At 51.9% G+C, this 27,973-nt stretch overlaps 1 protein-coding gene across 6 annotated transcripts; it reads right to left on the minus strand.

Moving 5' to 3' along the window:
* Window positions 1–1,696: 1,696 nt before the first annotated feature.
* On the minus strand, window positions 1,697–27,925 carry HPN (hepsin). Of its 6 annotated transcripts, none has more exons than XM_010369354.2 (13): window positions 27,752–27,925; window positions 27,103–27,172; window positions 20,163–20,264; window positions 20,038–20,079; window positions 8,629–8,758; window positions 8,435–8,557; window positions 8,268–8,308; window positions 7,925–8,090; window positions 7,621–7,811; window positions 2,908–3,003; window positions 2,572–2,714; window positions 2,220–2,384; window positions 1,697–2,021 (listed from the first exon to the last, which is right to left on the minus strand). In XM_010369354.2, the coding sequence occupies exons 2-13, from the start codon at window positions 27,116–27,118 to the stop codon at window positions 1,983–1,985; spliced, it is 1,254 nt and encodes a 417-aa protein (XP_010367656.1). In that variant the 5' UTR covers window positions 27,119–27,172; window positions 27,752–27,925; the 3' UTR covers window positions 1,697–1,982. The 6 variants fall into 6 exon arrangements, with proteins under 6 accessions (XP_010367656.1, XP_010367655.1, XP_010367657.1 ...); XM_010369353.2 differs by having other exon boundaries at window positions 1,697–2,035; window positions 27,752–27,918; XM_010369355.2 differs by having other exon boundaries at window positions 27,103–27,317; window positions 27,752–27,917.
* Between the last annotated feature and the right edge of the window lie 48 nt (window positions 27,926–27,973).

The raw sequence follows: 27,973 nt of genomic DNA on the forward strand, positions 1-27,973 counted from the left end.
AAGTGCAGCCGTGGACACCTGTAATCCTAGCACTTTGGGAAGCTGAGGTGGGTGGATCACCTGAGGTCAGGAGTTTGAGACCAGCTTCGCCAACATAGTGAAACCCCGTCTCTATTAAAAATACAAAAATTAGCTGGGTGTGGCAGCAGACACCTGTAATCCCAGTGTCAGGCCTCTGAGCCCAAGCCTGCACGTATCCAGATGGCCTGAAGTAACTGAAGAATCACAAAAGAAGTGAAAATGGCTGGCTCCTGCCTTAACTGATGACATTACCTTGTGAAATTCCTTCTCCTGGCTCAGAAGCTCCCCTACTGAGCACCTTGTGACCCTCGCCCCTGCCCGCCAGAGAACAGCCCCCTTTGACTGTAATTTTCCACTACCTACCCAAATCCTATAAAATGGCCCCACCCCTATCTCCCTTCCCTGACTCTCTTTTCGGACTCAGCCCGCCTGCACCCAGGTGATTAAAAAGTTTTATTGCTCACACAAAGCCTATTTGGTGGTCTCTTCACACGACGCGCACGACACTCAGCACTTTGGGAAGCCGAGGCAGGCGGATCACCTGAGGTCAGGAGTTTGACACCAGCCTGGCCAACATGGTGAAAGCCCGTCTCTACTAAAAACACAAAAATCACCTGGGCGTGGTGGCGCATGCCTATAATCTCAGCTACTCAGGAGTCAGAGGCAGGAGAATTGCTTTAACCCGGGAGGCGGAGGTTGCAGTGAGCTAAGATCACGCCGCTGCACTCCAACCTGGGAGACATGAGTGAAGCTCTGTCTCAAAAAAAAAAAAAAAAAAAAGGAAAGTGCTTGGGAGCTGTGGTGGTTGGGTGATGTATTATAAGTGTTATTATTTAAAGTCGTGGTGAACAGGCCCCCCGCTGAGCCTTTCTTCAGCAGAACAGCAGGTTTTCAGCAACCCGTGGCCGATTCCAGGCAGAAAACCCCTTAAGGTGTCACAATGTTGGGGCAGCAGTGCCCCCTGGTGGTCACCGGGGCTGCATGAGGCTCTGCAGAGGCTCTAGAGAAGGGGGTTCCCTCCCCAGAAGCTGCCCAGATGGAGAAAGGGTTGGCGGGGAGGTTGTGTTCCCAGCGTCTAGTGTCCGTGTCTCCACCCTGCAGGGCCCCATTTTCCGTGTTAGTTCAAGGTAGATGTCTTTTTTGCTCACTGAGCATCTATTTCCACTTCTGGAAATAGCACCCTATTTTTCTTTGGGATTCCCACACTCAGGTCACACGGTTCTTGAAGGCCTAGCTCCTCCCACTCCACCCTGCTCCGCCCCTACCCCATGCATCCCGTGCACAGTGATTTGCCTAGGGATGAGCACGTGACCCAAATCTGTACAATGGGAGCTGGGCCTGGGATTTTGGTGCTTGGGACTTTTTCTGCAGAAGTATTTGAGAAAGAGTTTGTGTGGAAGGGGCCATCTCCCTCTCTAGTTGTAGGAGAGGCTGCTTGGAAATGAAGCTAACACAGAGTAAGGCAGATTTGAGAGAGCAGCTGGATCCAGCTGTACCTGAAGCCAGTGTGCTCCAGGAAAATTCCAGTTAAGTGAACCAACTAAAATCTTATATCTAAAATCAGTGGGAACTGAGGGACCCACGCTCTCTGCCTGATTTGCACCAGGTCCTGATTCTTCTCCCTCCCGCCAAAACGTCCTCATTGCTGTGTACATTTGTAAGCTCGGAGGCCACATTAATCAAAACTATCTTTATTATTTAAAGAGCATCCCGTCATCAGGGGCACCTAGACAGGAGTCCCAGACAGCAGAACAATATTTACATGGGGGTCAGGAGGGTGAGGTCGGGTGGTCTCAGGGCTGAGTGGGCCCGCCACTGTGGAAGAGAGGACCCTGGAGGGAGGGTGTCCTTGGACCTGTGGACCGGGCCCAAGAAGAAAAACGTCCCATCCTAGGCCCAGCTTGGATCCCACCACCGAGATCACCTCAGGCCCTGGAGGCTGCGCAGCGAGAAGCCACCGGTCAGAGCTGGGTCACCATGCCGCTGGCTTCGGAGTGAGTCTGGGGAAAGACAGCTGGCGGCTTCCACATCCCACCACTGGCCTCCCTTCCCCAGGAGCCCTTCAAAGTCCATCTGTTCCCGAGGGGGACCCGCTTCTAGGCCTGAGCGTAGGTCTCCTAAAACAAATCTCTGCCTCCCTTTCCCCATTAGAGGCCCAAACATCCCCACCCTGGTTCCCATCTGGGCCCAACTTTCACCTTTATGGCCTGGAAGATCCACTCCCGGAAGTCACTGACTTTGGTGTAGACGCCTGGCTTCTGGGCCAGGGCACAGCCAGTGCCCCAGCTCACAATGCCACACAGCCGCCAACGTGGCGTCCGAGAGATGCTGTCCTCACACACAAAGGGACCACCGCTGTCACCCTGGGAGGGGAGAGGGAGGCCTGGCTAGGGGCCAAGGTGATTGGACAGGAGGCCCCCCTCGGGATGACCATGGGCTGTGGCCCCAGAGCCCTCAGGCTTTTAGATAGGGAGCCCGACCACCCACTCCCCTGCGTCTCCATCCCTGGGGTGGCAGCGGCCAGGGGGCTGCCCCTACAGAGTCCCTCACCTGGCAGGCATCAATGCCACCCTCGGGGTAGCCAGCACAGAACATCTTGGGCTTGATCTGGTTTCCATAGAAGTCAGCGCCATTGCAGACATCATTGCTGATTATGGGGACTCGAGCCTCCTGGAGTACCCCGGCCTGTTGGCCTGGGGGTGTGCAGGCAAGGCTGGCCAGAGCTGGGGGGTGTACACATCCCCCTTCCCTCCTGGTGCCCACCCCATTCCCCTCAGCATCCCTACTCCTCATGGTCAAGACTCATCCAACCGGCCACACTGCCCATCCCCAGCCCAGTTCAGAGTCTCCCAAACAGTGGCATCAGAGGCAGAGGACTGGACTCACCATAGTACTGCGTGTTGCCCCAGCCCGTCACGGTACAGATCTTGCCATCCACCAGGGCCTGGCCGGCAGCTGGGAGGCACACAGGCTGGATGTATTCTGTGAGAGAGAGACCATGCTGGTCCAGCCCCTGCTGGCCTGCCCCACCTGGTACAAACCTCTGTCCAGCTCCCATCATGGCCCCTAACACACCCTGCCCTCTGTCCTTTTAAAATAACCACAATAGGCCAGGCCCGGTGGCTCATGCCTGTAATCCCAGCACTTTGGGAGGCCGAGGCACGAGGATCACTTGATGTCAGGAGTTTGAGACCAGCCTGCCCAACATGGCGAAACCTTGTCTCTACTAAAAATACAAAAATTAGCCGGGCATGGTGGCACACACCTGTAATCCCAGCTACTCGGGAGGCTGAGGCAGGAGAATCACTTGAACCCAGAAGGTGGAGGTTGCAGTGAGCCAAGATCGCGCCATTGCACTCCAGCCTGGGCGACAGAGCAAGACTCTGTCTCAAAAACAAACACACAAACAAACAAAAAAACCACAACAGAAGTTGCCATCTACCGAGAACTCATTGCATACTAGGCGCTGTCCTGCACCATTTTCTTTAATCTTCCATCAGTCCAGAGAGGTAAGGTCTGTATTATCCCATTTTACAGAGGGGGAAAATGAGGCCAAGTCACGTGTCCAAAGTTTCATAACAAGTCTGTTTTAACACAGCTTTTCTTTCTTTCTTTCTTTCTTTCTTTTTTTTTTTTTGAGACAGAGTCTCGCTCTTTCGCCCAGGCTGGAGTGCAGTGGCGCGATCCCGGCTCACTGCAAGTTCTGCCTCCCGGGTTCAAGAGATCCTCCTGCCTCAGCCTCCAGAGAAGCTGAGACTATAGGTGCCCGCCACCACGCCTGGCTAATTTTTTTGTATTTTTAGTAGAGACGGGGTTTCACCGTGTTAGCCAGGATGGTCTGGATATCCTGACCTTGTGATCTGCCCACCTCAGCCTCCCAAAGTGCTGGGATTACAGGTGTGAGCCACCACGCCTGGCCGCTTGTTTTCATTTCTAAGCCTGCAGTGTCACCCAGGCCAGAGTGCAGTGGCAGGAACATGGCTTACTGCAGCCTCGACCTCCTGGGCTCTAGCAATCCTCCTGCCTCGGCCTCCTAAAGCATTGGTATTACAGGTGGCAGGTGCCTGTAATCCCAGCTACTCGGGAGGCTGAGGCAGGAGAATCACTTGAACCTGGGAGGCAGAGGTTGAAGGGAGCCAAGAGTGCACCATTGCACTCCAGGCTGGGCAACAGAGCAAGACTCTGTGAAAGAAGAAAGAAAGAAGGAAAGGAAAGGAGAGGAGAGGAAAGAGGAAAGAGGAGGAAGGAAGAAGGAGGAAGGAGGGAAGAAAGAAAAAAAAGAGACTCCTATATTTAGACATTTGACTTCCACCTGTCAGAAGATCATAATAATAAATACACAGGTCTACACAGAGAATGGCACCCCTGAGATGTGGTGTCCTTGTGCTGTGCACAACCTATGCAAGGGTTCCTGGCAGCCCTGCCTGCTGCCTGCTGCCTGCTGATGACATCACCTGCCTGAGTCTTCCAGCTCTCAGATGTAGAGTGGAAATAATAATCACTTATCCCCAGAAGTTGTAGTGAGAAATTGGTGAGTCATTGAGTAGCATGCCAGGCAAACAGCAAGTGTTCATATAACTAGTAAAAGTATTAACAACAGTAGCAATTGCTGCTAACATTTACCAGTGTTCACTATGTGCCGGCAGTCCTCTAAGCTCTTTACTCATATTAACCCTTTTAATTGTCTCGATAACCCTGGGAAGTCATTTTACAGATAAGGGAAACTGAGGCACAGTGAGGTGAAGCCATGTGTCCAAAATCATGCAGTTGGCAAATACCCGAATCTGCCCCCAAAACCCATGCTGTGACCCCCTCGGCCCTGTGTCTGAAACCCCAGTGGCTTCCACCTGTCTACCTGTGTCCTCAAAGACACGTCCTTACTTCAGGGTTAACTCCCTCACTCTTTTCACTAAGGAGAAGGGTGTGGCAACAATCTCGGCTCACTGCAACCTCCACCTCCTGGGTTCAAGTGATTCTCCTGCCTCTGCCTCCAGAGTAGCTGGGATTACAGGCCCCTGCCACCACGCCTGGCTAATTTTTGTATTTTTAGTAGAGATGGGGTTTCACCACGTTGGTCAGGCTGGTTTCGAACTTCTGACCTCAAGTGATCTGCCCGCCTCAGCCTCCCAAAGTGCTGGGATTACAGGCGTGAGCCACTATGTCAGGACAGGGTTTGGTTTTAAAGAAAAGCATGTATCACTCCCTTCAATGGGAAACCAGTATCACAGATCATGAAAAAGAAAATAAACATAAAAATAAACATAATGCCAACCCCAACATGGCCAGATTCTCCGTCACCACAGCATGGGGGCCACAAGCACAGATTCCAGTGCCAGTCTGCCTGGGCGCAAATCTTTCCGTTTACCAGCTGTATGAATTCGGGGAATTGTTTGCCTTCTTTGGGTTGGGACCTTTTCCCAGGTGGTAAAACAGGATCTAAAGAGAACGCCTCCTTACCAGGGTGTGCTGGGGTTGCTGTGAGAACTAAGTGAGTCCATACACAGGACATGTTTTGAACGGTGCCTGGCACACAGGAGGCTGCGTGCCAGCATTGGTGTTCATTGCTATGTTTACCAGATTATTTTACTGTGTTGTGTACACTCATCATGATCGCTATTACTACTTCATGATCATCATTATCACCGTCATTATTATTATGTTTTGAGACAGGGTCTCGCTCTATTGCCCAGACTAGAATGCAGTAGTGTGATCATGGCTCACTGCAGCCTTGATCTCCTGGGTGACCAGGTGATTCTCCTGTCTCTGCCTCCCAAGTAGCTGGGACCACAGGTACGCACCACCATGGCCAGCTAATGTTTTTTATTGTTTGTAGAGACGGGGTTTTGCCATGTTGCCCAGGAGAGTCTTGAACTCCTGAGCTCAAGCGATCCCCCTGCCTTGGCCTGGGATTACATGCCCGGCCTATTTTTATTATTATTATTACACTGTGGGCTGCTGAAATCTGAAGCCCAAGGCCTGCTTTTAATCCAAAAGGAAGATGTACATGTTGGAGAGGCATTAAGCACACGTTGGCGTCCAAGTGAGTCTTTCTCAGTAAGACCAAGGAAGTACTCCAGGGAATTGCAGAGGGAATGACTCCTAACTTACTTTCTAACTCTGATTCATTCATTTTTTAACAAATTTTCTTCTCATTTTATTAGTTTTTTGGTAACAGCTTCATTGAACTATTATTCACGTTACGTAATTCCTTTCAAAGGCAGCAAGTCACTGACTGTTTGTATAGTCACAGATAAGTGCAACCATCATCATGATCGACTTAGAATCTTTCATCACCCAGACAAGAAACCTTGTGTCCTTCACCAGTCACCTCCCAATCTCCCATCCCCACCTCCCACCCTGCCACCATCAATCAACTTTCTGTCTCTACCAGTGTGCTTATTCTAGACATTTTTCTTTCTTTTTTTCTTTTTTTCCTTTTTAACAGACAGAGTTTTGCTCTGTTACGTATGCTGGAGTGCAGTGGCACAATCCTAGCTCACTGCAGCCTGGAACTCCTGGGCTCAAGTGATCCTCCTGCCTTAGCCTCCTGAGTAACTAGAACTACAGGTATGCGCCACCTCATCTAGCTCATTTTTTTAAAGTGTTGGGGTCTTGCTATATTGCCCAGACTGGTCTTAAACTCCTGAGCACAAACAATCCTCCCATCTCAGCTGGCCCAAGCGCCGGGATTACAGGCATGAGCCACCATGCCCAGCCTTGGACATTTCATACAAGTGGCATCCTATAGTACGTGGCCTTTGTGGCTGGTTTGTCTCACTCAGCACTGTTCTTAAGGTTCATCCTTGTGGTAGCATGAATCAGTACCTCATTCATTTCTATGGTCCAATAGTCGCCCGTTGTATGGATATACCACATTTTATTTTTTTGTTATTTATTTATTTACTTTGTTATTTATTTATTTTCGAGATGGAGTCTTGCTCCACCCAGGCTGGAGTGCAGTGGTGCGATCTCGGCTCACTGCAATCTCCACCTCCCCGGTTCAAGCGATTCTCCTGCCTCAGCCTCCCGAGTAGCTGGGATTACAGACACCTGCCACCACGCCCAGCTAATTTTTGTGTTTTTAGTAGACATGGAATTTCACCATGTTGGCCAGGCTGGTCTCAAACTCCTGACCTCATGATCCGCCCAACTCGGCCTCCTAAAGTGCTGGGATTACAGGCTTGAGCCACCATGCCCAGCCAATATACCACATTTTCTTTATGCATTTGTCCGATGAAACACACTTGGGCTGTTTCCATCTTTGGGCTATTATGAATAATGCTGCTATGAACACTGATGTACGAGTTTTGGTGTAGACACAGTTTTCATTTGTCTTAGGTATATATCTCCTACCCTAGGAGTGGAAGCGTTGGGTCCAATGGTAACTTCATGTTTGCTTCTTGGGGAAATGCCGGTAAGTTTTCCAAATTGAGTGCACTGACCGTTGATAATTAAGGCCCACTTTGTGCTCCCTCGAGATCATTCCCCTTATTGCCAGGGATGCCTGAACCATAAGTTGATTCCCCTGTGCCCCTGGTCCCCTCCTTTGTCCTCCTGGCCTCAGGTCCCCAAGTCCCAAGGCTCAGCCCTCAGACTTACCTGTGAGGGGCAGGGGACTGGAGAGGTGGACCAGGGCAATATCGTTGCTGTTCTCCTCGCTGTTGGGGTCCCGAAAGGGAAGATAGCCCCCGTGGTAGACTACAGCCTGCACCCCCAGCTGTAGGCCGTGGGGAGAGGCCTGGGCCACGGCACCGGCAAACACTCGCCATCGGGACAGGACCCGGTTCCGCCTACCAGGGAAAGGGGTGGAGGGTGGCCACCTGCCTGGGCACGATCCGCCCCCCTCCCCACTGTCTCTCTGCTCTTCTGCCTCCCCCTCATCAGCACCATGGGGGGCACTCACTCCGGGAAGCAGTGGGCAGCTGTCAGCACCCAGTCCCCGGAGAGCAGGGACCCCCCACAGAGGTGTGCTCCATCATAGCGAAGGCTGACTTGCCAGGGCCACCGGCCCAAGCTGGTGTCCCGGCCTCCCACGATGCGGTCCACGGGCAGCTTCCTGCGGCCACAGTCTGTGGGACAGGGGTCAGCCGGGGGCGGCGACAGGGGACTGGAGCCCCAGTCCCCAGAGCCCAGGCTTGGCCCTGCCCTAGGGGGTCTGAAAGGACACAGCCCCATCCTGGGGAGCTTGAGGGGACGTGGCCTCCCCGAGGGTCTAAAGGAGAGGGCTCTGAGTTTTAGGGTCTCACCTTGGCAGATGGTGGCCAAGAAACGGCCTCTGGGACAGTCACTGGGAGAGCCGGGATTGGAGACGCAGAAAGGAAATAGACTAATTAAGACAGGTGGAAGGAAAACGGGGACAGGGAGTGCCTTGGGGGTCCGAGGTGTTGCCCCACCTGCCCGCTGCCCTCCTCACCACACGGAGATGACCTCCAGCAGCCTCTGGGTGTGTGGCAGCCTCCCCTCATCCACACAGAAGAAGCCTGACGTGCCGTTGGCGCCCGCCGTTCGCACGTCCAGCTCGGAGTGGGTCAGTGCCCTGGGCGGGGCCGGGGTTAGGCCTGCTCCCCCACCCCTCCCGGCTCGCACCCCTCTGAGGGCCCCCAGTACCTGAGGAAGCCCATCTCCTCACAGCTGAGTCCAGCTACCCTGGTGTTGGAGCGCGAAGAGCACAGCAGCCGCCACGTCCCTTCCGTCTTGTCAAAGACCATGAGCCGAGAGTCCGCAGAGCTGACCTGCACTGCAGGGCGACAGGGCCCGGGGCCACCTGGGTCCCACAGCCAGGCTCCCCATGTGCTTCCCCAGCCGGAGCCCCTCCTGGCCTGTGCTACAGCCACGTGGTGTAGACGTGAACCCCAGCCCACTGGAGGGCTGCAGCCCCCACATCTGTGATTACATCTGGAATCATGACTCAAGGACTTTTTTTTTTTTTTTTAAGACAGGGTCTCGCTCTGTTGCCCAGGCTGGAGTGTAGCCGTATGATCTTGGCTCACTGTAGCCTTGACCTCCCAGACTCAAGAAATCCTCCCACCTCAACCTCCTGAGTAGCTGGGACCACAGGCGTGCACCACCACACCTGGCTAATTTTTGTGTTTTTTTTGTAGAGACGGGTCTTGCCATGTTGCCCAGGCTGGTCTCAAACTCCTGGGCTCTAGCAATCCTCCTGCCTCAGCCTCCTAAAATACTGAGATTACAGGTGGGATTACAGAGCGCCATGGTACTCTGCCAGACTCGAGGACTCAGGACCAACCAATGAACAGCAGCCTTGGGGCTGTGGCCGGCCCCTCGGCAAACCGGGGGAACTTCCCTTTCCCCTAGAAGTCCCAAGTTGGCTGCTCAGGAGCTGCAGGTCTAGAAGGTGACTTGGACATTCAGGAAGATAAAAAGACATTTAACCAAGTTCCCAAGAGAATCCAGCACAGAAGGCTGGATCTGTTAAGGGTCATCTTCACTCTCTTGAGGGAGAAAGTAAGCTAACATGGAGGAGAGCCAGGAGATTTCTGATAACATTTTATTTTATGACTGTATTTTTTGTGGAGAAACTGGAGCTGTTTATTAGTATGTTTGTCATTTGTCTGTTTCCATTTGTCTTTAGCCACACTCTTAACTCATATAAAAAGACCTCTCACTTTATATGTACACAGACAGCATATGGAAACTAGAAGAACAAATTTGTTGCCAGTCTGTAGATCGTAGCCTGATTTCTTCATATGAACTTTTCCATAGCTATATGGAGTATTATTATTATTATTATATCGAACAGATTAACTCTCCTTCCAGAGTGATTTCTATCTTTTAAAAGATGTATTTATTTAGGAGGCCGAGATGGGTGGATCACCAGGTCAGGAATTCAAGACCAGCCTGGCCAAGATGGTGAAACCTCGTCTCTACTAAAACTACAAAAATTAGCTGGGCGTGATGGCAGGTGCCTGTAATCACAGCTACTCAGGAGGCTGAGGCAGGAGAATCGCTTGAACCGGAGCGGCAGAGGTTGCAGTGAGCTAAGATCATGCCACTGCACTCCAGTTTGGGCGACAGAGTGAGACTCTATCTCAAAAAAAAAAAAAAAAAAAAAAAAAAAAAATATATATATATATATATATATATATATATATATATGTATTTATTTTATTTTTATTTATTTATTTTTTTGAGACAGAGTCTCACTCTGTTGTCCAGGCTGCTGTGCAATGGTGTAATCTCAGCTCGCTGCAACCTCTGCCTCCTAGGCTCAAGTGATTTTTCTGCCTCAGCCTCCTGAGTAGCTGGGATTACAGACATGCACCATTATGCCTGGCTAATTTTTTTGTATTTTAAGTAGAGATGGGTTTTCACCATGTTGGCCAGGCTAGTCTCGAACTCCTGACCTCAGGTGATCTGCCTGACTTGGCCTCCCAAAGTGTGGGATTATAGGTGTGAGCCACTGCGCCCGGCCTTAAAGCATGTATTTATTTTAATTGACAAAAATTATATAGATTGATGGTGTACAAGATGATATGAAATATGTATACATTGTGGAATGGCTAAATCAAGCTAATTAACACATGCACTACCCTTTGTGTGTGGTGAGAACACTGAAATTCTCTTTTAGCAATGTTCAAGTATATAATATATTGTTATTAACTATAATCACCATGTTGTTCAATATATCTCTTGAACTTATTTTTCCTGTCTAATGAAAATTTTGATTTCTTTGTCCAACAAGACATTTACATCTTTAAATTAAATAATATTTAATAGTTTTGGTATAAATACTTCTCATTTCTTAAACTTACCCTTCTACATTTTATGAAAAATAACTTTAATAATATAGTATAAATAAACCTCAGTTTTTAATATCAGAATTCATTCTCCATCTGATAACTTTTTTTTTTTTTTTTAGAGACAGAGTCTCACTCTGTCACCCAGGCTGAAATGCAGTGGTGCAATCTAGGGTCACTGTAACCTCCGCCTCCCGGATTCAAGCCATTCTTCCTCCTGAGTAGCTGGGGCTACAGACATGTGCCACCACACCTGGCTAATTTTTTGTATTTTTAGTAGAGACAGGGTTTCACCATGTTGGCCAGGCTGGTCTCGAACTCCTGACCTCAAGTGATCTGCCTGTCTTGGCCTCCCAAAGTGCTGGGATGACAGGCGTGAGCCACCGCACCTGGCCCCCATCTGATAGCATTTTATTTTATTTTATTTATTTATTTATTTTTGTTGAGACGGAGTGTCGCTCTGTCGCCCAGGTTGGAGTGCAGTGGCCGGATCTCAGCTCACTGCAAGCTCCACTTCCCGGGTTTACGCCATTCTCCTGCCTCAGCCTCAGGAGTAGCTGGGACTACAGGCACCCACCACCTCGCCCGGCTAGTTTTTTGTATTTTTTTAGTAGAGACGGGGTTTCACTGTCTTAGCGAGGATGGTCTCGATCTCCTGACCTCGTGATCCACCCGTCTCGGCCTCCCAAAGTGCTGGGATTACAGGCTTGAGCCACCGCGCCTGGCCCTGATAACATTTTAAAGCCCCTTGATGCAGCCAGGTTTGAAGAACCTATGTGATTGTCAGTTAAGCGAGTTAATCATATCCCCTTTCGTTTTTAGCCAGTTTATTTTTTCTTTTTGTCTTTTGTAGGCTGAAGACCCTTGACTAATACACCAGATTGCCAATCTTGACTATTGCCAGATTGCTAATCAATATCCTGTAGTCAGAAAGAAAAGAAGAAGAAGGAAAGAAAGAGAGAAAGAAAGAAAACAATAATGATCGCCGGGCGCGGTGGCTCAAGCCTGTAATCCCAGCACTTTGGGAGGCCGAGACAGGCGGATCACGAGGTCAGGAGATCAAGACCATCCTGGCTAACATGGGGAAACCCCATCTCTACTAAAAAATACAAAAATCTAGCCGGGCGAGGTGGCAGGCGCCTTTAGTCCCAGCTACTCCTGAGGCTGAGGCAGGAGAATGGCGTAAACCCGGGAGGCGGAGCTTGCAGTGAGCTGAGATCCGGCCACTGCACTCCAGCCTGGGCGACAGAGCGAGACTCCGTCTCAAAAAAAAAAAAAAAAAGAAAACAATAATGATCTTTTCTGCAGGACTTGTCAGAGCCTTGAATATGTTAACATGCATAATTCTCCAGGCAGAGAATGGAGTATTCATTCACTCAGCAAGCATTAACTGGACACATACTCCATGCCCAGTGAGGGGTGATGCCGGAGACACAGAGATGACCGAGACAGCCCTGGGCTTTGCTTTCGGCAAACCACATTATGGGGGATAGGGAGACAGATGGCCATAGAAATGTCATCCAGCCAAATACATCATTACAAATTGTGACATGAGGCAGGGCTGGAATATATGAGAAGGCTAGAGGGAGCTCCCGGGAGACTGTTCATGTCTGGGGCTGGTTGGGGGGCAATTTGTGGTGAGAACAGATGTTCCCTGAAATCCCTCAGTCTGCTCCCCACACACCTCAGAGGAACCTGTTAACACCTAAGTCAGGTCACAGCCCCTGGGGTATTGATTTCTATTTATCAAACACTTTGTACCTGCCAAGCTCTATTTTAGGCAGTGAACAAATCACCACTGCAATGAACAAATCAGACAAAAACCCTGACCCCTGTGGAACTCAAAGCCCAGTAGGTGAGACAGATCATGAACGGGACAAATAAGTAGGATATATTGTGTGTCACAAGATAGGAAGGGGCCACCGAGAAAAATAAAATGCCACCGAGGGAGGAGAGTGCCAGTGTGGGGGGTGGGGTAAGGTTGCACTTTTCAATCGCTACAAGGAGGGTGTCCCTAGGAAGGTGGTGCAGGAACAAAGACCTGCAGGGGGTGAGAAAGTGTCAGGAGGTGTGTGAGATCAGCATGGAGACAGAGAGACTTGCAGGTGCAAAGATCCCAAGGCTGGTGTGGGGGAATGGGGGGAGTTCTCCAGTAACAGCGGGAGGCCGGAGCAGAGTGAACCAGGGAGGGGGAGATGAGGTGGGAGCTAGAAATAGAGCAATATCAGGGCTTTGCTGGTACCTGGTGTGAGGTGCAGCCAGGAGAGGGCCCTGACCTGACTCAGGTGGTCACCAGCTCCCTCTGGCTGCAGCATGAGCCACTACACCCGGTCCCCATCTGATAACGTTTTAAAGCCCCTTGAGGCAGCCAGATTTTAAGACCCTCCAGAATTGCCGGTTAAGTGAGTGAGTAATATCCCCTTTGTGGGATATGATTAGGGGGCAGGGATGGGAGCAGGGAGGCCAGGGAGGAGGCTCTGGAATGTCCAGCAGGCAGCAGGAAGGGGAAGGAGGCTGGAGCAAGGTGGGGGCAGTCGAGGGGAAGAAGAGTTCAGATTTTGGAGAGGTTCTGCAGGTGGAGCTGACAGGGCTTCCTGCAAGATCTGATTCCTGGGTGACTGGAGGAACTGGGAGGGTAACCGAGGGGTTTGGTCTGAGCCTGAAAAGATGGCTCGGACAGAGATGGGGACAGAGGGAGCAGGTTTGGGGAGAGATCAGCTGTGAACATTTTTGTCCTTTCCTTTCCTTCTCCCTGCCACCTTTTTTTTTCTTTTTTCTTTTTTGAGACAGGGTCTCGCTCCATCACCCAGGCTGGAGTGCAGTGGCACGATCATAGCTCATTGCAGCCTCAACCTCCTGGGCTCAAACGGTCCTCCTGCCTCAGCCTCCCAAGTAGCTAGGACCACAGGTGTATACCACTGCACCCTGCTAATTTGTTTACTTTTTTATGTTAGGATAGAGCTGAGTGACAATAGCCAGGTTAGAATCCAGCAAAACCTGAGCTAAAAACGCCTTTTAAATTTATTTTTTTCTGTAGAGACAGGGTATTGCTATATTGTCCAGGCTGGTCTCAAACTCCTGGCCTCAAGCAGTCCTCCCACCTTGGTCTCCCAAAGTGCTGGGATGACAGGTGTGAGCCACCACACCCAGCCTTTTTGTCCTTTTCTCAGGAGCCTCCCACCTGGCCTGGGCTTGAGAGCACATTCTGGGAAACCGAGTCATATGAAAACTTGCTTTTGCATCCTCTTAGAAGGAACCTGGTGAGGCCACACACCAGCTGAGGGGGTCTTCCCACAGCCCCACAGGTCGGGACAAGGAGAAGCAGGACTTCCAAGTAGAACTCTCCCCAGCTGAGGACCTACTGTGTGCCCCCACCATCAACCAAGGCCTTGTCGCACGCCCTAGGAGCCACAAAGATCATCCCCCATTTCCAGACGGGGAAGCTGAAGCTCAGAGAGGTGGAGTGGTTTCCCCACCACCACCAAGTGCATGAGAAGCAGGGAGAGAGGATTCGAAATCAGGTCTTAGTGACTTCAAACCCCAAGTTTTAACATTGCCCTGGACAGCTTCTCAAGACACTTTCCCTCTGGAGGGTTAAACAACAGCACAGTAATTGTAGCACTGGCTGTGTTTACTGGGGGGTGTCAGTGGGCTGGCCCCATGCTATGCGGCCTATCCAAGTGGCTCTTTCAATCCCACAACCTTTTTTTTTTTTTTTTGAGACATAATCTCGCTCTGTTGCCCAGGTTGGAGTGCAGTGGTGCCATCTTGGCTCACTGCAACCTCTGCCTCCCGGGTTCAAGCGATCCTTCTGCCTCAGCCTCCCAAGTAGCTGGGACTACAGGCGCCCACCACCACGCCCGGCTAACTTTTGTGTTCTTAGTAGAAACGGGGTTTCACCATGTTGGCCAGGCTGGTCTCGAACTCCTGGCCTCAGGTGATCTACCTGCCTCGGCCTCCAAAAGTGCTGGGATTACAGATGTGAGCCACCGTGCCCGGCCAATAGTGACCACTTCTATGCCCATCTTACAGATGGGAAAACTGAGCCTCAGAGGAATAAAGTTGCCCAAGGGCACATGGGTAACCAGCAAAACCAGGACTTGAACCCAGACCTGCATATTCCCTGTTCCTTCTGTGAGTCTCATACAAACCCTTGCATGTCTCCCTGCCTAATGTATTCAGCTATGGCCGGGACTGAAAAGCCACCTGGCTGGCCTGCCTTAATTATGGCCTCCTGCTCTGGGGTTGGGGCAGGGAGCGTCTGGCATCTCTGGCTGTGGGGTCCTCATCACACCATGAATTCCAAGGTCAAGGCCCGGGGTTTGAAACACCAACTGGGGTGGGGAGGGGGGTGGATTCTTATTTTATTTTATTCTACTTTAAGTTTGTTTTGAGATGGAGTCTTGCTGTGTCTCCCAGGCTAGAGTGCAGTGGCAGGATCTCAGCGCACTGCAACCTCTGCCTCCTAAGTTCAAGCGATTCTCATGCCTCAGCCTCCCAAGTAGCTGGGTTTACAGGCACCAGCCACTATGCCTGGCTAATTTTTGTATTTTAAGTAGAGACGGGGTTTTGCCATGTTGGCCAGGCTGGTTTCCTGACCTCAAGCGATCTGCCCATTTGAGCCTCCCAAAGTGCCGGGATTACAGGCGTGAGCCCCCGAACTGGCTTGGCCTGCCTTAATTACGGACTCCTGCTCTGGGGTTGGGGCAGGGAACGCCCGGCACCTCCAGCTTGGGGGTCCTCATCACCCCATGAATTCCAAAGCCAAGTCTTGGAGTTTGAAACACCAGCTGGGGCGGGGAGAGGGGTGGATTCTTATTTTAAAATGACTGCTAACTGCTCTGGAAATGTGATTTCCAGAAAGTGTGAGGTTTTGGGGGGGGAAATCACTTTATAGATGTGTGTTGGGGGAGATGGGAGTGGAGAGAGAACATCAAATGTCCCCTCTGGCTATTTTTAAAGTCACACTCTCTGCCACTGTTTCTCACTTTTCAATTCTTTATTCTTGTTCCTGTCATTTCAGACAACACAAAAAGGATGTTCTGGGTCACCTGGTGTGCCTGCCAAGTTGTTGGATATATTTAGAAGTGTGAAAATCCCAGGAAAAAAAAAAACAAAAAAACAAAAAACGAGGTGGGGATACAAGCTTGGGGTCGCTTTTGTTTGTTTGTATTTGTTTATCATTTCCCTGAGTTGTTGAAAAACCCAAGTACCACTGCAGGGCAGGTGCGTGGTTCCGGCCAGAGCCCGGTGTGAGTGCTGACCTCACTCCCGTCCAGCTGGAGGCCCATGACTCTCTAGTTCATCTCAGTGTTTTGGCTTTGAGTGCACTCACAACTCAAGGATTTCCTGAGCACCTACTATGTGTCAGGCACTGTCTGACCACAAAAGGTCCCTGCCCTCCTGGAGTTCGCCAGGAGTAAATAATTCACTGTGAGTGAGGAGGGTTTTTACCGGGGTGGCAGGGATACCACCATAGGGTGAGAGGCCATAGAGTCTGGAAGATCAGGAAGATCTTGCTCAACAAATTTCTAGAAAGAATTTCAAGAGTGAGAAACAGCTGGGCGCGGTGGCTCAAGCCTGTAATCCCAGCACTTTGGGAGGCCGAGACGGGCAGATCACACGGTCAGGAGATCGAGACCATCCTGGCGAACACGGTGAAACCCCGTCTCTACTAAAAAAAATACAAAAAAACTAGCCGGGCGAGGTGGCGGGCGCCTGTAGTCCCAGCTACTCCTGAGGCTGAGGCAGGAGAATGGCTTAAACCTGGGAGGCGGAGCTTGCAGTGAGCTGAGATCCGGCCACTGCACTCCAGCCTGGGCGACAGAGCGAGACTCCGTCTCAAAAAAAAAAAAAAAAAAAAATAGTGAGAAACAAAAGCCAATGTGTCCACTGTGCTGGTTAAGAGCCAAGTACTGCATGGCTTTTTTTTTTTTTTTTTTTTTTTTTGAGACAGTCTCGCTATGTTGCTTAGGCTGGAGTGCAGTGGCCGGATCTCAGCTCAATGCAACCTGCAACCTGTGCCTCCCGGATTCAAACAGTTCTCCTGCCTCAGCCTCCTGAGTAGCTGGGATTACAGGCGCCCACCACCATGCCCGGCTAATTTTTGTGTTTTTAGTAGAGATGAGGTTTCACCATGTTGGCCAGGCTGGTCTTGAACTCCTGACCTCAGGTGATCTGCCCATCTCAGCCTCCCAAAGTGCTGGGATTATAGGTGTGAGCCACCACGCCCCGCCCAAGTACTGCACAGATTTTTATCTCCTCTTATTCTCACTGATTCTTCTTACTCCTATCTCACAGATGAGGAAACTGAGGCTCGGAGAGGTAGGGACTGGTGGGAGGCCCTACAGCTCAGAAGGAGCTGTGCGGAACTGAAATCTGCCTCCAGGAGTGAGCTAGAAAGAAGTGGGTGAGTAGAGACTTCTGTGCGAGCAGGTCATTTGAGCGAGGTACTGGACCCCAAGGGTGCTCGAAGCCAGTGTGAGGTGCAGGTAGAGAGGGGCCCCCACGCTAGGAGCCTTGGAGCCTGTGATGGGTTGGGATTTTTTTTTTTTTTTTTTTTTTTTTTTTTTGAGACGGAGTCTCGCTCTGTCGCCCGGGCCGGATCTCAGCTCACTGCAAGCTCCGCCTCCCGGGTTTACGCCATTCTCCTGCCTCAGCCTCCCGAGTAGCTGGGACTACAGGCGCCCGCCACCTCGCCCGGCTAGTTTTTTTGTATTTTTTAGTAGAGACGGGGTTTCACAGTGTTAGCCAGGATGGTCTTGATCTCCTGACCTCGTGATCCGCCCGCCTCGGCCTCCCAAAGTGCTGGGATTACAGGCTTGAGCCACCGCGCCCGACCGATGGGTTGGGATTTTATCTCAATGCCACGTGTTGTCATGGAGGCACTTTTGGCAGGGGCATGATCCCTTTGCTCTGTCTCTTATCTGATGTGTGGTCTCGGGCAAGTCAGTTTGCTTCACTGGGACTCAATTTCCCCCAAATGCAAAATGTTGGGACATTAACAGCCCCAACTTCATAGGCCTATTGGGTAAAGGCTGCAGCCAGGGCCCAGCGTACATTAGTCTTCACTATGGCAATGAATTCAGCTGTTCTTTTTTTTTTTTTTTTAACAAGCAATCAAGTGTAGACATTATATACAGTTACTACGCAGGCTGCCTGGGTTCAAATCCCAGTCCTGACACTGACTAGCTCCATGACCTGGGGCAAGTCACTTGGTCTTTCTGTGCCTCAGCATCCCCATAGGAAAATGGGTTGTGGTGGTGCGCACACGTAATCCCTGCACTTTGGGAGGCCGATCTGAGAGGACTGCTTTGAGCTCGGGAGTTCAAGACCAGGCTGGGAAACATGGCAAGATCCCATCTCTACTAAAAATTTTAAAAATGAGGTTGGGTGCAGTGGCTCATGCCTGTAGTCCAAGCACTTTGGGAGGCCGAGATGGGTGGATGGGAGGTCAAGACGGGTGGATCACCTGAGGTCAGGAGTTTGAGACCAGCCTGGCCAACATGGTGAAACCCTGTCTCTACTAAAAATACAAAAATTAGCTGGGCGTGGTGGCATGTGCCTGTAGTCCCAACTACTCAGGAGGCTGAGGCAGGAGAATCACTTGAACCTGGGAGGTGGAGATTGCAGTGAGTCGAGATTGCACCACAGCACTCCTGCCTGGGCGACAGAGTGAGACTCTAGCTCAAAAGATAAAAATAACAATAATTTAGAAAATATATATTAGATGGGCATAGTGGCATTAGCCTATAGTCCCAGCTACTCAGAAGGCTGAGGTGGGAGGATTGCTTGAGCCCGGGAGATGTAGCTTACAATGAGCTAAGATCATGCCACTGCACTCCAGCCTGGGCGACAGAGCAAGACCCTATCTCAAAAAAAAAAAAAAAGAAAAGAAAAAAAAAAAAAAAACAGGTTGTTGTGAAGACTTAATGAGTTGATACCATAAGATCCCAAGGCTACATACAAATGCTAAGTGCTGGTAACGATGATCAATGTTGATGTTGGCTTTCCTTGTCTGGATTTTCATTTCTGATTTTAGTGTGAACTGAATCCTTTATGGAATTAGACGAGGCTCATAGACATGAAAAATATATCCCACCACCCAACTTCCCCTTTTTTCCTGCTGTCCTGTATCAGGGAATGGCAGCTTGAAGTTGGCATTTGGGAATATTCATTCATTCATCCCACAGTTAGTTTCTTTATCTATTTATTTGTGTGGCCATTCATTCCACATGCCTGCAGACACACCTACAGTGGATAAGTCTAAGAGCTGTTCCTGGCCCCTCATTCCCCAGCTGCATGTCCTCTCTGGTCCTCATTTTGCACATCTGTAAAATGGAACTAATAACAGCAACTACCAGGGACAGGTGCGGTGGCTCACGCCTGTAATCCCAGCACTTTGGGAGGCTGAGGCAGGTGGATTGCTTGAAGTAAGGAGATCGAGACCAGCCTGGCCAACATGGTGAAACCCTGTCTCTACTAAACATACAAAAATTAGCCGGGCATGGTGGTACATGCCTGCATTCCTAGCTACTTGGGAGGCTGAGGCAGGAGAATCGCTCGAACCTGGGAGGTGGAGGTTGCAGTGAGCCAAGACTGCACCATTGCACTCCAGCCTGGATGACAGAGCAAGACTTTTTTTTTTTTTTTTTTTTTTAAACCCTACCTCCTAGGAGAGTTAGAAGGGCCTACTGAATTTATACCATGCCTCCCCAACATGTTTTCACCATGCCCTGCAGTAAGAAACACATTTTTACATCCTGATGTAGCCCGTAGCTCTGTAGTCTGTGGCAAACTATCACATTGCTCGAAGCCTCAGTTTCCCCAACTGTAAAATGGGGAAAATAACAGTCCCACCCTCACAGCATGGGGATGCAGTGGGATTACATGTATATGGATGCAAAAACAAAACAAAACAAAAATTAGTGTAACCTTTGCTTACTGCGAGATGCACTGTGATGGTCTGTAATCTAATCTATTTCATACTTAAAAAAAAAACGTGGTTTTCCAACTCACTAATTTAATTTTATGAGGCACTCATGAGTAATACACTGGTGTCTGAAAAAGTCTGGGTTAGACATGTGGGGTGCTTAGAATAGTGCCTGGTACATAGCAGGCACTCGATACAAATGCACTATTATGATTCGCATTTCTGCATGCATTTGTACATTTATTCAACAAATACGCTTGTTGAGCTCCCGCCAGATACAGGTGTCCTCCAGGGCTCCCCCAGAGGGTCCCAGTCTGCTCCACTCACCTGGGTAGAGTGGCTCCTGGTCACTCCTGAGGAGAACAGCCACTGCAGAGAAGGGAGGGGTGAGGGCAGGCAGGCTGGAGGCTGCAGGGGCCAGGGGAGGTCAGAAGCACAGGAACCGCTCTCACCAATGGCCCAGGATGCTGCCCCGATGGCTGTCAGAAGTAGCAGGGTCCCTGCAGTGAGAGCTGCCACCTTGGGTCCGGAGCAGCATGGCACAGTCCGGCCACCTGCAACAGACACCATGCTGGGGCCACAGCCAGGCCTGTCCTCATTGCAGCAGGGTCTGGGCACGAGACCAGCTCTGCCCTGCCCCCAGGGCTAACTTACTATGCCCAAGCTTGCCCTCCCCAGGCCCAGTTTCCCGAGGCCAGCAGTTGACAGGGCTGTCCCTCCCCTGCCGCGTGAACAACCAGGTGCCCAGCTCCCCCAGCATTCCAGCTGGGAGGGGGGCATGGCCAGGCCACCTGCCACCATCTCTGCCTCCACCCTGCACTTTCCTGGCACTTAGGGAATGTCTCCTCCCCAGTGACACTGTGCTTTTGTATTTCTGTCTTTGCTTTGGGTTGTCTCTTCTTGGGACTGTGACTCCCAACCTTTGCCTTCTTGGTAGCTCTCTTTCCTGCCGCTGGCATTTCCTTGCTGCCTCAGTTGTATCTGCTGTTCTAGATACTTTGCCCCTAGATACCCCCTAAATCAGATCTCTCTCATGGTACCCAGTTGCAAGATCAAATTTGCCTCTCCACTTGAAAATCTGCCAGCCTCATTTTATTTTATGTATATATTTTTTAGAGACGTGGTCTTGCTATGTTGTCCAGGCTGGTCTTAAACTCCTGTGCTGAAGCGATCTTCCTTCCTCAGCCTCCCAAAGTGCTGAGATTACAGGAGTGAGCCACTGCACCTGGCCCAGCCCCATTTAAAAATATTGACCCTACCCCTTCCTAGCTGGGATGTAAGGCAGGTGGCATCCTATCTTTGAGCCTCAACTTTCTTATCTATTAAATGGGCATCCACTGAGCACCTACTTGTAAAAATAATAATTTAAAGTTATTTTCAAGAAGAAGAATAATAGCCCAAATTGTATAGATGCCTCCTAGGTGCTAAGCACTGCTCTAAATACATCAGCTCATTTAGTCCTTATTTCAATCCCACAACTATGATTCCTGTCTTTCAGATAGCTCAGAGAAGGGGGGTCACATGCCCACGGTGGCAGCCTGGAAGAAACAGAACAGTGTCGTGAATCCTGAGCAGGTTTGATGCCAGGTCCCCTGTGTACAGCCACGAAGCCATCCAGTCTCTCACTGTGCAGAAGTTCCTGGCACATAGCAAGTTCTTTATAAATGCTTTATAAATCGTTAGAGCTGTGTGGGCCTGAGCAACTCCCCTCCCCTCTCTGAGCCTCAGCCTCAGTTTTTTCTTTTCTTTTCTTTTTTTTTTTTTGAGACAGGGTCTCACTGTGCTGCGCAGGCTGGAGAGCAGTGGTGCGATCATGGCACACTGCAGTCTCAAGCTCTCGGGCTCAGGTAATTCTCCCACCTGTCAGTCTCCTGAGTAGCTGGGATTATAGGCACACACCACCACATTCAGCTAATTATTGTATTTTTTGTAGAGACAGGGTTTGCCATGTTGGCCAGGCTGGTCATGAACTCCTAGATTTAAGCTATCTGCTTGCCTCAGTCTCCCAAACAAAGTGTTGAGATTGCAGGTGTGAGCCACCGCGCCTGACCCTCAGTTTTTTCATCAGCCTAATGGAGCTTTATTTGTTTACCATCCTACTGAGCATCCGCTGTGTGCCTGGCACCTTTCTAGGTTCTGGGAACATAACCCAAAGAAGACAGATAAGGTTATGGCTCTCAGGGGTTCACATTCTCATGCGTGTGGGTGGGGAGTGGGAGACATTAATAAGGAAACAAGTAAATGAACCCAATAATTTCCAGATTGTGGCAGAGGCTGTGAGGAAAACCGTGCAGGCTGGGGGCAGCAAATGGGCTGCTGCAGGGGGATCAGGGATCAGAGGGCCTCCCCTAGAAGAGACTTCTGAGCTAAGCTCTGAAAGGTGAGGTGCCAGCCATGCACAGACCACAAGGAAGGGCACTGTGGGCAGAGGGAACAGCACAGGCAAAGGCCTTGAGGCAAGAATAAGCAGGCTCTGTTATGTCAGAGGCTGGAGAGGCCATCGAGACGACCAGATGGCTGGAGCTTGGGGAAGGTAGTGGGAACCAAGGTTGGGGCCAGCTGGGGAGGCCTGGTGGCACAGGAAAAGGGATTTTATTCCCAGCGCAAAGAGGTCCTGGAGATTAAAAGCCAACCCCTTCACTAGGGATTATAAGAGGACCAAAGAGTAAAGGCTGCTGAAAGCCTTCAGCTGGGCCTGGCTTGGGCTCAACTGCCCTTGGCAGCTGCAAAGCACCCCCGGGGCGGCAGGAGCTCCCAGCTCTCCCATCTGCGCCCATGGTGGTGTGGCTGGTGAGCACAGCACCAGGCCAGCGCCCGGAACAGAGCAGGGAGTGGTATAGGACCTTCCTGGGGTGGCCATTATCTGGGTGTCTTAAGAATTTGAGAGCTCAGGCCGGGCGCGGTGGCTCAAGCCTGTAATCCCAGCACTTTGGGAGGCCGAGACGGGCGGATCACGAGGTCAGGAGATCGAGACCATCCTGGCTAACACGGTGAAACCCCGTCTCTACTAAAAATACAAAAACTAGCCGGGCGAGGTGGCGGGCGCCTGTAGTCCCAGCTACTCGGGAGGCTGAGGCAGGAGAATGGCGTAAACCCGGGAGGCGGAGCTTGCAGTGAGCTGAGATCTGGCCACTGCACTCCAGTCCGGGCGACAGAGCGAGACTCCGCCTCAAAAAAAAAAAAAAAAAAAAAAGAATTTGAGAGCTCAGCCGGGCGCGGTGGCTCACGCCTATAATCCCAGCACTTTGGGAGGCCGAGGTAGGCGGATCACAAGGTCAGGAGTTCAAGACCTGGCCAATATGGCGAAACCCCCTGTCTGCTGGGAATACAAAGATTAGCCAGGTGTGGTGATGGACGCCTGCAGTCCCAGCTACTTGAGAGGCTGAGGCAGGAGAAATGCTTGAACCTGGGAGGCGGAGGTTTCAGTGAGCCAAGATCGGGCCACTGCACTCCAGCCAGGGAGACAGAGTGAGACTCTGTCTCAAAAAAAAAAAAAAAAAAAATTTGAGAGCTCAGGCGGGGCACGGTGGCTCATGCCTATGATCCCAGCACTTTGGGAGGCTGAGGCAGGTGGATCACTTGAGGTCAGGAGTTCGAGACCAGCCTGGCCAACATGGTGAAACCCTGCCTCTACTAAAAATACAAAAATTAGCTGGGCGTGGTGGCGGGCGCCTGTAGTCCCAGCTACTTGGGAAGCTGAGGCAAGAGAATCACTTGAACCCGGGAGGTGGAGGTTGCAGTGAACCAAGATTGCCCCACTGTACTGTAGCCCGGGCAACAGAGCGAGATTCTGTCTCAAAAAAAAAAAAAAATTGAGAGCTCAGTGGCTCCCATCAAGGCATGAGGGAACACTGTCTTCCCCAAAAGAGGCCCCAGTGGGCCAGACCAGCCCAGCTACTGCTGGCTGACCCCTGCCTGTCCTGCGAGGGCCTCTCAGGCCTACCGCCCCCCAACTCTGCCCAGGACCATTCTCCAGGTTCCAGCGGGAGGTCTTGCCTCCCCACAGCCATGGGGCTGGTCTTGCTTCCTTTGTTTTCAGCTGTGCCTGCCAGGGCTCTAGGCCACGCAGAATGCAGCCTAGAGGCCTTGGCACATCTGGTGGGACAGGAAGCAACGCCACTATGTATGTGTCTCCTAGGGTGAGAGGAAGAACCTCCTTCCATGCTGCATGGTTCAGAGGACTTCAGTGCCTCCAGTGGGACAGGAAGCATCTGCATCCTGGGGCTCCCCCAGTATGACAGGCATCCTCCCTGCATGTCTCTACTGGGACAGGCGACATGTCGTCATCAATTCTTTGATCCCAGCAGCAGGGCCATTTCCCTCGGTAAGCCAGACCTCCCCCACTCCCATGTCTCCCTGAGACTCTCTGCCCCTGCTTTCTCCAGGTCCCTCCGGCTGCCTTGGGTCTTGTCACAGGTCAGTTCCTCCGCCTCCACCATTTGGCTGCAAAGACCCTCACGCCTGACTTCTTTGGCTCTCTGGCTCTGAAAATCCACTCAACTGGTGGCTCTGTGTCTCGGGCCTCATCTTACATGACTGCAGCTTCCTGAATCTCCTCTTTGGACTTCCAGGACACCACGTGCATCTGATTCTCCTTTCTGTCTCTGAGGCTGCTGTCTCCACCCACGCTCTACCTACTCCGTAAAATGTGGAGTTTGTAGGGCTGGCCGCAGCCTCCCCCTACTGCTCCCTACCCCTAAGTCTGTCTCATCCACCTCTGTGGACTCAGTTTCCCCTCTGTCCCCAGCCCTAGACGGTCTTCCAGGTCCCAGGTCAGGGCTCCTGCAGTCCTTTAAATACCTTTTAAATACCTTTCCCTGGGACCTCCTAGTCTCTTTGCCCCTACCAGGTCCTAGAATGGCCTCAATGTCTCCCCAAGTATATTCTTCCTCCCAGGTCCTGTCTCAGTGGCCCTCACTCCTAGGACCATCCCCGTCTGCATAACATTCCCCTCTCCCCACAGCCTGCCAATCCTCCTGAGTGACTCTCCTTCTCCCGGTTCCTTCTCTCCCTCCATCTCCACCTTGCTCCAGCCCCATCCAACTGGCGGGCTCAGTCTCCCTTCTAGCCCACCCTCCACACGGAGGCTTGGGAAACCTAGTGAGACACCAAATCCAACCTGTCCCCTCTTTACCTATAGAGCCCTCTGTGACTCCTTAGTACCCCCAGGACAGCTTAAGTCCCTCAGCCTGGCATTTCCAGCCCCACTAAGGTATAAGCATGGCTTTTAGAGAATTGGAAGCATGTTTACCCCAATTCCCAGACAACCATGTGGGTCATTATCAGGCACCAGAGAGAGCTTCCAAAAACAACCCAAACAGTAGAACTTGTGAGATAGAAGTTAGACAAGAGAAGCAGGGACTAACCACTGGCGCCACCTTGTGGAGAGACCTGGCACTGCGTGGAATTGGCCGGCTCTTCCTCAAAGCAGTCCCACCCCTGCCTGGTCCAGCTTGCACACCTCTTCTCCCACCCAGCTCCACTTCCAACTTCACCTCCAGAATTACCACAACTGGCTATGTGCACACCAGCGCTGTGTCACCTCCCAGCTTCCCACAGAAGAGCAAGAACCTTGCTCTTCCCTCTGCCTGGCATCTTTGGAATTGCAACTCCAATATCACCTCCTCCAATTCCAAGTTCCCAGGCAGCACCCAGAAGCCAGCAGCAATAACAGTGACACCACCAACAGCAGCCGCTGCAGCCACAACGGATCTCTCAGAACCACACATGGACACACTGCCCTGCCCTAACCCTGTCCAGTCCTGCACAGCATCCTTAAATCCTTGCAGCTGTTCATGAGGAAGGCGCCGTTGCCATCACCCCCAATTTATAGATGAGAAAAGGAGGCCCAAAGTCTGGCAGCCACCAAACCCGGGTCACCCGGCAAGTAAGTGCAGAATTGGAATGCTTCAGCATCTGTGTCCAGGTTCGACTCCCACATCCCCAGCCCTGACAGCAGGACTCCCCTCCAAGACCAGCCAGGAGCTGCCAGGGAGGCACCAGAGCCCACTTTGTGTCTGTTTCTCTTTGTACCCAGGCCATCTCTGTCCATCCAGACATTTTCTGCTTTTCTTCCCTGGCTCATTCACCCATAGGCCCAAGCCCGGGTGCTGTCCTTCCAGCAGCTCCAGGAAAGAGATTGTCCCCAAGGAGCTGGACTCTGTCATTCACCTGCTCAGCTAGGGTGCAGTGCCTTCTCCTGAGTAACTGGGAGCCTGGGTTCCCTCTGGACTGCAGCTGAATGGTTTGGGGTCTGAACTGCCAGCTCTGCCGAGACCCGAGGAAGCCAGAGATCTGAACTAATCATTTCAGCCAACGCGCTCAGTGCTTCCTGCCCATCCTGGCATTTCAGGCCTCGCCCCACGCTGTTGGACATGCACTGTCACCCTCTCCATTTCACAGATGAGAGAATGGAGGCCCAGAGAGAACATGCCGCCTGCCCAGGGCCATACAGCTAGAAAATGCTACTGCCTGGGACTGAGCCCAGCTAGCCTGATTGCAGGAAGAAGAGAGGGAGTCAGCCCCAGCTAGGAGAAGGCAGAAAGAACAGGTCGCCCATCCATGTGCCCCTCCAGCTGGGTCCCATGTGTGAGAGGTAGAAAGGAAGCCAGGCTAGCCGGGGGCTGCCCGGAGCCTCCCAAGGGCCAGCAACTCCATCACGCAGTCTCTCTCTGTCATCCTTATGGTAGTTTATCTGCCGTCTCTCCCCTCTCCATCCATCCAGGCCCAGTCCAAAGTCCTCCCTCTGCTCTTTTGCCCACAGTGCCAGGAGGTGGAGGAATGTCTGGAATCGGTGGGGGTCCTGGGTCTCTGGGACTCTGTGTCTGCCAACCTCTGTCATGACAGCTCTGGTTGATGGCATGTGTCTTATATGCAGAGCCCCAGACAGTGCCTGGTGTGTCTTACGCACTCAGCAACCTCATGGAGGGAGGACTGGGATCCATGCTTGACCCAGAGGGAGACCAAAGCCCTGAGAATAATATCACTTGCATAAGATCACACAGCAAAAAAGGTGGCAAGAGCAAATTCAAATGCAAGCCTGTGTGTTTGACTCCAAACCTGTGTCCTTAACCATGACAGCTACAGCTTCCCCGCCTCAGCCCCAGTAGAGGACAAGTCCAGGGTTAGCTGAGAAATCACTGGGGGATGAGGGGAAACTGAGGCAGCATGCCAGGAAGGTCATATAGGGTAGAAGGGAGGCTGGCGGTGGCACAGCTGCACAGAAAATGTAGTTAATAGTTAATCAGGTGGAGGAGGACTAAGGGGGGTTGGGATGCATCTGGGAGGGGTGCCCAGAGAGAGGGGGCTCCGAAGAGTAGAGGGTAGAGAAGAGAGCACAGAGGGCGGGGCGCCAGGCAGAACCAAAGCTGGGGCTCAGGGAAGGGGACTCACCCTCCTTCTGCGCCATGTCACCGCCTCTTGTTAATGATTCCCTGGCTGACCTCCTGGGCCAGGGTGGGACCTGTGAGGAGATGGACGGGGAGGCAGGGCCTGGGGGAGCCCAGCCCAGCCCAGTCCTGGCGCCCCCAGTCCCAGGCGTCCATCCAGGCAGGCTGTAGGGACTGGGCCTTGGCCAGAGCACGCCGTGATCACGGACGCAGATTGGGCTGGGTTCAAGGATGGGGTCAGTGTCTGACCAGCAGCGGGGGGACGCCTGGATTTGCAGGGCTGGGGACCCCCATGCCTAAGCCTGGTGGAGCAGGGGACTGAGGATCCGGGTTTGAGGGAGGAGACAGCTGAGGACCTGAAATCATAAGTCCTGGGAAAGGAGGAATTTGGGGGCCAGGACTCCTTAGTATGAGGGAGGAGGGGCCTGAGGGCTGGAACTCCTGGGTCTGGGGAGGAAGGACTGGGGTCCAACCGCTGAGTCTGAAGGAAGAGCAAGCCAGAACACTTAGGTGCTTGGAGGGATGTCACAGTGCACCCTCTTCAGGTCCCCGGGAACCCTTCTATTAGGAGGTGGGCATTAGGCTGGGTGGGGGAATGAGGGAACCCCTGTCCTCAGGGCTGGAACTGTGAGTCTGGGGGCCCTGGTCCTTACCCTGGGGTCCGGCAGGTGAGGGCGGAGCCTGGAGGTGGTTCCGGGGTCGGGTCAGTCTCCAGGCCTGGGCAGGAGCATGGTGGCCCCGCAACAGCGGGTGGCCTGGAGGCAGAACCGGTGGCGTGGGGCCTGCTAGGCCAGGCTGCCTCACCTGAGGAGGAGGGGGCTGGGCAAGGGGCGGGCGAAGGGGCGGGGAGGGGCCGGACCATTCGATTGGCAGGG

The sequence above is a fragment of the Rhinopithecus roxellana genome, chromosome 12 (genome assembly GCF_007565055.1).
Source record: "Rhinopithecus roxellana isolate Shanxi Qingling chromosome 12, ASM756505v1, whole genome shotgun sequence".
Taxonomy (NCBI): domain Eukaryota; kingdom Metazoa; phylum Chordata; class Mammalia; order Primates; family Cercopithecidae; genus Rhinopithecus; species Rhinopithecus roxellana.